The 8,234-nt window shown below is 33.8% G+C and overlaps 2 protein-coding genes across 3 annotated transcripts in view; one reads left to right on the forward strand and one right to left on the reverse strand.

Annotated features, from left to right (window-relative positions):
- LOC118733847 (histone deacetylase 4) overlaps nt 1-2,678 on the reverse strand; it is a 70,821-nt gene extending 68,143 nt beyond the window's left edge. For both annotated transcript variants that reach the window (XM_036463433.1, XM_036463430.1), the window contains exon 1: nt 2,253-2,678. The gene's annotated coding sequence lies outside the window, so the exon portion shown is untranslated. The remainder of the gene's footprint in view (nt 1-2,252) is intronic.
- A 3,092-nt stretch (nt 2,679-5,770) lies between these two features.
- LOC118733849 lies at nt 5,771-7,894 on the forward strand. Its single transcript, XM_036463435.1, is given in 4 exon segments — nt 5,771-5,921; nt 5,923-6,305; nt 6,370-6,665; nt 7,073-7,894. Coding segments are annotated over 4 exon segments (948 nt in total). The 5' UTR covers nt 5,771-5,798; the 3' UTR covers nt 7,219-7,894.
- The last annotated feature ends 340 nt before the right edge of the window (nt 7,895-8,234 follow it).

Consider the following 8,234-nt stretch of genomic DNA (forward strand, 5'->3'; position numbering starts at 1 on the left):
TTGAAAGTATTTTTGGCTATTTACATGTGTGAGCTGAGTGTGTTTACATACAAAATAAGCAAAAATTTACAACCAAAATTTGGAGGTTATGTTGAAGTTGACAGAAGTTACCATTTTTTACTAGAAAGCGATCCCGTACTTTTCAATGTTACTCTCTCGCTCTGAGCGAATTTTTATTTTTTGACAGTTTTACTAGTCCGAGTCCGAGGAATACGGGATTGCACATATAAACATTGTTTCGCCGTTGTCACTTACTCAGTAGGTCATAACAATAAAATTGACAATTGTCATACGTTAGGTTAAAATAAATTTGCCGTATAGTATTAGGCATTAGTAGTAAAGGCAATAGTCAGCCGCTGAGTTTTGTCAGTGGTGTGGGAATAGGGCGGTTAGTGTGTGCTAACTATGGTTGCCGTATGTCATTTTTCGTTTGTACCATAATTGTCCTTTGAATACTTTATACCAAAATAGGTAAAAATGAAGCGAGTTGAAATTTTGTTGGCCGAATTTGTCAGTTTTGGTTGGTTGATTGTTGAAGTTAGAATTTTATAATTTTAAATCTACTTTTGTAGCATCTACATAAGGGTACATTTGTAGATATCTACTAATTTTTTTTTGGATCAAGGATAGGTGTTTGGAAGATATTCTCTTATTTTTGAATGTACCATGATGTGGTATCACAAATAATTTTGAGAAAAATATTTCATTCATTCCGATATAATTAATTTGTATTTTAAAAAGGTGATCAGCTACTTCGAAGGCTGCAAGTTTTTGCAAATTTTGCATTCTCATACTTCTATGGATATTTTGTCTATTTGAGAGCGAATGGCTAAATTCTCAGAATCTTTTCTGCTGGATAATTTTGTCCTCTCAAAACCAGGGTTGCCGTTTTTTGCTTCTCCTACCAAAATTGGTAGGTTTTTTCCCCGTTGGTAGGGTGGTAGGACGCTTAAAATTTTGGCTAGTTTGCAAGTTGCTCATAAAAAAGAAAACATATCTGGCATGTTGTAATGTGTCACTTTGGCAGAACTGTGAGTAGGCTTGCCAAATTTTGACAATATCAGTGTTACCCTCATTCTGTTTCTTGGATGGGTGCAACTGTTTGCCATCAAATACCTTTTATAAAACTCGTTGCTTACTGGTATAGGCAGTATTTTACCAATTGCATTTCTCAATTCTCTGAACTCCGTATATGCTATAAAAAGTTGTCTCCACCGCGTATCTAAAGGGATATCAAGTGTTTATTGATGGATGTAAAGGCAGGTATATAAATCAGATATTTTTCTTTAATATGCAGTTGCCAATCGATAATATTTTCAACCATTACGAAGTTATAAAAATATTTTAAATGGCACCGGAAGAGTGATTCAAAAAAGAAAACTACTTATCGGTAGTCATATTTCCAGTAAGTCGGAGAATCTTAAAGTTTCTAACCTCGAAGAAATTAGTGTCAAACCCGCAGCGCGCAGATTTCGTCCCAAGCCCGGAGGCCCTGAGACCTGGACATTTGGCAAGCCTAACCGCGAGGTTTATTTTTACCTTACTAATGTATGTACATCCATATATATCGTTACTTAAAGGTGAAAAGGTGTCAGGCAAATTTTTTGAAATTGCTCAGGAGAGACGAAAAATCGATGTAGTTTCGCGTTATATGTCATTCTGCATCAAAAGCTAAATTTTGAAAAAAAGTAGACTTGGCACGTTTAGGTAGCGATATCGAAAGAAAGTTTTGCAGTGGTAACCCTGCTCAATACGACTGCACACCTATTATCTTTTTAACCGACTTCCAAAAAAGGAGGAGGTTATCAGTTCGTCGGAATATTTTTTTTTTTTTTTTTTTTTTTTTTATGTATGTTACCGCATAACTTTGGACCACGTCAACCGATTTCGATAATTCTTTTTGCGTCGGAGAGGTAGTCTCAGAGGTTGTCCCGTACTAATCTGGTTAAGATCCGATCAGTGGATCATGAGATATATATAAATTTTTTTTTGTATGAGAGTTTAAGTCGGTTTTTTTTGCTAAAAATTACTTGTTATTTATACATCTTTAGTTTGGTCTATGAATTTGCCGGTTATCCGGTAGATATCCGGTTTATCCGGCCATTTTTCTGTTATCCGACTATCCGGCTGAAACGGATTTTGAATCAGGGGGGGCCCGCTCTACACCACCTAATTTTTATTTTTTCGAAAGTCTGGTTCCGTATTGGAAAATTTTCCCTGTAACATATTTATGTACATACATACATACATACCTGTATATTTCACAAAGTTCAATATTACATTATCGGTTTTACGATTCAGTCTCAATCTTTTTTTAGAAGCAGTAGCGGCAAATTGTATTCAATTAAAATCCTTGCAAATATGCTCATCAAAGCTATTTGATTTCGGTTTATTTGTTTTGAATTTGTTTTTAATAACCACGATTCAAACACAAAAATGGTATTTATCTGCTCATATCAATAGAAAGTTCGCTGGCGTTCGAAATTTGCAATAATTAATTGGTTTATAAATTTATTTACGCATAAACTCGAAATTGTCTTACATAAGTTTATGTTGTTTACTGTTTACATTCTTTTAATTTTTTCACGGCGAGTTTATCGTTGATGTAAAAAAGTTTGTTTTAAGCTTTTTTTATTTTTATTTTTTTGCTGGTAAATTTGTGTATGTACGTATATATCTTTGTACATTTGTCGTATTTATTTATTTTATTAGATAGTTATTTTATAAGACACACGTACATATGTATATGCATACATTATAAGTGTGTACATATATACATACATATGTATGGATATAGTACATACGATTAAGCACAATCTGTACACATGGGAGATATTTTATTCTCTGTACAATAACAACACAGCACACTTGTTACATAAACTGACCAACCGACTAATCAACCAACCGAGCGAGCAATCAATCGCGGAAAAGAATGGAGTTGAACAGCGCACCAAGTCACGTTGTATCCCAGTTTGTCACAGAATTTAAGAGAGCGCAAGAATAATATATCATTAACTATTATGGCGGCTGCAAGTCGTACGCACAGCTTTAGTATATCAAATTCGGTTTCGACGAAGTACAGGAAGAAATTAATTTAGTTAGAACTGGAGTGAGGCAGCGCAGAGCGCTTTAGTTATGCGACACTCAACTAGGTATATGTAGAACAAGCAAAATCAGAGCAAGTAATTTTTAAGGACACTTGTTCGCACTCTTCTTTTACTATAGAAGACTTTGCAATTGTAGTTTCTTATTTAAAAATTCATACAAATGGAACGACGCAAAATACCTATATATATATATACATATATATACATAATGCATTTAAGCAAAGAGCCATTAGTAATTGGTCTATGCGATTCAATAGCTATCAAAATAGGCACGCACAGAACGGAAAAATTACAATAAATGTTGAAAGAAAAAAACTCAACGGCAATTTGCAAATCACTCTCTCTCTCTATGGTAGTGTTGGTGATTAATGGTTTTTCCTGGATTTATGGAAATCCTTTTTTAAGGAGGAAGATTTCATTATACATCCAATTCAATAACTTTTAAAACACCTGCAACCATTTATATATGTACTACATACGTACATATGTACATATATACATATGTGAAGGTACACGTCTGATGTCTATTCATCTACTCTACGCACGCAGCTTATGCTCGATTCCTCACTAGTTCGTCACTTTTTAATTGGAAACGAAGCCTCGGGGGAAACTCTTGAAACCTAATTAAGCACCAATTTGTAATCTTAATTTTATTATTGTTGCATTGCATTTCCACACATAAGAATCACTTTTATTTAAATTTAAATTTTTATTTTAAACAGAATGTACAGGTTCAAATTCACGGTCTATGTTTCCTCTTCCATATTAAAATCCAATCAGATTTTATTTACCAACTTTGCTTACGCCTTATGGAATTTTTTCACTTCGACTGATTTGATTTTCGATTTAGCTATTCTCCTTTTCTTTTTCCACTTCCTATTCTTCCATATCTAATTTCCTTTTACTTCACTCACGTTCCATCGCCGTTGTTGCCATACAAAATTTAAAGTGTTTTTATTACTTTTGTTTTAATTTATTGCTTTTATTAATTATATAATGCACCTGCATGAACCAGCTAATTTCCTTGAAAGAGTGTAGCTTACGTATGAAATAGAAGTATACGTTTTACTGCAATATGTTTATTTGTATATGCTTATAAGGCACATTTAAATGATGAAAACGTAAATTGTTTTTAAATTCGATGCTTACATAAAACTCATAGTAGTTTTATTTTAATTTCGAGCCTTTTTCACTTAAAATTTCGTCGATATTTCGATTGAAATTACCTACTTCTCATACTTTACTACTACCATTTTCGCACCAAGGGATGTCATTTTTCCTGTCTCCTTCCTTCGTAAATGCAACCTTTTGTAAGGAAGTGTCAAACCGCAACTGTCAATAATTACCCATGATGCAATAAGCCTTAGCTGAAACAGTGTTATTTCTTTAACAATTCTTTGCCTAATAATATAGTTGAATGTTTTTTACTTTTTCTCAGTATACACATTTTGTTTTCTTGTAAAAGTATTTTATCTTATTTTATTTTATTTCATTACGAATATACTATAAAAAAGCAAATTTTGTTTAGGGGAAAATGTGAAATTTTATATTTTTCGCCCAAATAGGGATTAATTTCTTTCCATTTTTCTTCTCATTCTACTGAGTTAAGACAGTGTCAAATCGAGCTGTCCCAACTGATACCACCTTGTATTATTGCATCATGATAATTATCCAACCATTTTTTTTTACTTTGTTCATTTGGCATTTCTACTCTTCGCAAAAATAATCGATAAAACTAGGTTGGACAGCGAAAATTTATCGGTTTAATCTGAGATTATTTTATAATTACATATGAAAGCGAAGCGCACATAACCGCGATTCTGACATTGTGAATCCGCAGAGCCAAAATTTACAACAATGCTACCCATATATTTTAACGAGCTAGAGCACTCTTGCACGATTCCCTCGCTGCGAATTTTTCGAACATTCAATGTTCCTCTCTTTTGACTCGTTCGAAACTCAGCTTACAGCCTTTTCACTAAATTCACAATTTTACACGTTTTCTTTATTAATTGTTGTTACAAATCATATTTTCAATCATGTTTCAACCACGTTTCCTATCGAAAAATGGAATATTAAGATAATTGACTTCCGATATTTTCTTTTATCCTCTTCGGTTTTGTTTACTTTTACCCCAGAAATCACATCACTATCGGGATTGCGCAATCTTGTATTCTATCATTTTTGATGTAAACCTAGTATTAATCCCTCTGAATATCAAAAAAGCGACCCTGCGTGTATGAATTGACATTGGAGTGATTTTTTTCACCTCTTCTTTATGTTTATTTTGTTGTTGCACTAATTGCGTTTATCAGCATCTGTAGGAGAATTCCAAGATATATACTAAAGAAATTATTTGTCTTTTTTGTCAATATTATTGGTAATAATAATAATAAATTTGAAAGTGCGTATATGCGTTTGGAAGTTTAATTAGCAAATCATTTGTGAACAACAGTACGCAACCCAAAAGGTAATAAACAACACAATATATATGTATACGTTCGTTGGTAACCTACAGACAAAGAGAAGATCAGAGGACAAAGGTGTTAGATTTAGGTTGATCAGTAGGTCTAGGTCTATTTTGTTCACTACTCGGACAAGGAATTTTAATGCAATTTGACTAATTCGCGAATAAATTTTGTTCCATATTTGTATGCACTTAGTTTAGCTCTGCGGTATAGTATTACCAAGATGGATATAAGCGAGAGCTTCGATCAGCAACAACAGCAGAACCAACAATCTGATAGTTTGCAACAGCAGCCACAACAACATCAACAGCTGCAAATGCAATGTGAACCAGCTTTTCAGACACAGTTTGGGGGGAACTTTAACCACGCCCTTGTCTGTGCCTTTCTCTCCACCAGCAACAAATGGGTTTGAACCTTCAACGATAAATCCATCATCATCGCCTCCCTTTGTGTCATCTGGACAAGCTATACCTCTGCCGGCACCGCCGCAAATGAAATTACCACTAATGGGGCAACCATCATCACAACCACAAGGAATGGAACAACAGCATTACCTTCTACAACAGCAGCATCTTCTTAGAAATGAAGTTGATATTGACTCTTTACTTCTACAACAATTTAGCTGTTTGGGCACAACTGATCATGAGGATTTGGTAAGGCAATTTCAAAGTCTGATGAACAACCAAGTAGATCAAGATGCAGCGAAATTTTATTTGGAAATGAGCAACTGGTAAGATCTTATTTACGATTAAACTTTAACTTCCTTTTCTTAAATTCTATTTGCATTTATTAAGGAATCTGCAAACTGCAGTCGGTTGCTACTTGGATATTCACACTTTTCAAACGCTGCCTTCGATGAAGATTGTGCGCCAATCTCGTCCAAGTGAACATCAGCAAGCGTTTAGATTACAAAATGATGGCACCATCGACTGGCCCAATGGATGCTACCTAACGGCGCCTAGTCAAAAGCAGCGCATTGAAGTGCCTGCTTTAAAGCCAGGAGAAACTTGTGATATTTTAGCCGATATTCCTCCAACACAGCCAGCGATTATGTGGAGATTATGTACACCGAACGGCTGGAACGTGGGAGGTAGCTATTACGCTTATTTATAAAAAAAAACAATAGAATTCAGAGTACTTGTATTTTCTACGAGGATGAGTAAATATATCGTCATCATTGATGTAAAAGATTCTAAATTGCAGCTAGGTACATTAAATTTGTATAGCATGTACTTGCATGGTTGTTCTTAGAATGCTATTAAATCTCTTTGTTGTGCAGTTTTGTTTCTATCCACATATACATATATGTATGTTCATATGTATATAAGAGACAACTATTACAAGGTACAATTCCAAATATACATACTTCTGTAGGTCATTTAGTAACTTTTGCATTGATAATGACGATCAGTGAATTTGTTTTAAAATTGAGTTGCGAAATTATTTCTTACAGTTGTAAGCTAATTAGAGGCAATTATTTTCTTATTTCGTATATAGAACCTATTTGGATGGTTCCCCCAGGTATGGCGGATACACAAGCTGAACTTTCCGACCGAATGTCGCAGTTATTGATGTCGACAGATGCGTCCAACAGCGACAGTTGTCCACAAGTGAATGTTGTGATATCCGTTAACATGGAATGAAACAAGCGTGTAATGAGGCGAATGCGACGTGAGGGAGAGTGTTAATTTACATAATTAAAATACAATTTCTTTGTTTCCCATTTAAACAAAGCTCTTTGTAATATTCGTTATTTTTTCTTTTTCCATTATATATTAACACGCCCACATACATATATGTATTTCTTTTACTATATTACAAACAAAAAATTACATTGGTACTAATAAATTTTGAAATGGTTTGAATAGTTTATAAAGCTGTAGGGCATTAAGAAAAAAATATGATTATGCATTCATACATATGTAGCTATACACACGTATATGAGCGTTTATCTATTTATTGCCCAGTAAGAACCCTATTTGTTAACTAATGCGTTATATACGCCTAGTACTACAAACAGTTTTTGTGAGACATTCAAAAACCTTCCATCATTTTACATAGGGCTCCTGGAGAAATCATTGCATATGGATATCGCTAATATGCAAATGTGTTGGCTTTTATTGACAATTTTGTAAGTGTATTGGAGAATGCGTTAGGTCGTTCTTGCTGGGTGCTTAGAGATACATATATGTACATATGTACATACATATATATGTATGTACATATATTATTTAATGTTTACAAACTGAGAAAAGTAAATGTATGGAAATTATTTTGTACTATTTAGTTTGAAATTTAATAAAGATTGAAGTTCATAAACCATTGTGTTTTTTTTTTGTAATTTAACACAACAAATAAAAAATAAGATAACGCACAAAACAGCTGATTTTGTCAATTTGGCTAAAAACAAACAAACGTTATCAGGGCACATTAAATTCGCCTCAAGATCCGTTAAAATTTTCTAGCGACAGATAAGGTTCTTCCTCTTCTTTTAAGTCACAACTCAAGGCGCATCCATACAAGGTGGTGGCAATTGCATATAAGTAAAAGTCCCGTGTATTTGGTTATTGCTTTTTCGTACATCAGGATGTCAAAACGAAAGAAAATAGGAGATAATTTCGTCTTGGATGACATTCTCTTGTACTAGTGGAGAGACAAA

The sequence above is a fragment of the Rhagoletis pomonella genome, unplaced genomic scaffold, assembly GCF_013731165.1.
Source record: "Rhagoletis pomonella isolate Grant_MI unplaced genomic scaffold, Rhpom_1.0 Rhpom_scaffold_00002, whole genome shotgun sequence".
Taxonomy (NCBI): Eukaryota; Metazoa; Arthropoda; class Insecta; order Diptera; family Tephritidae; genus Rhagoletis; species Rhagoletis pomonella.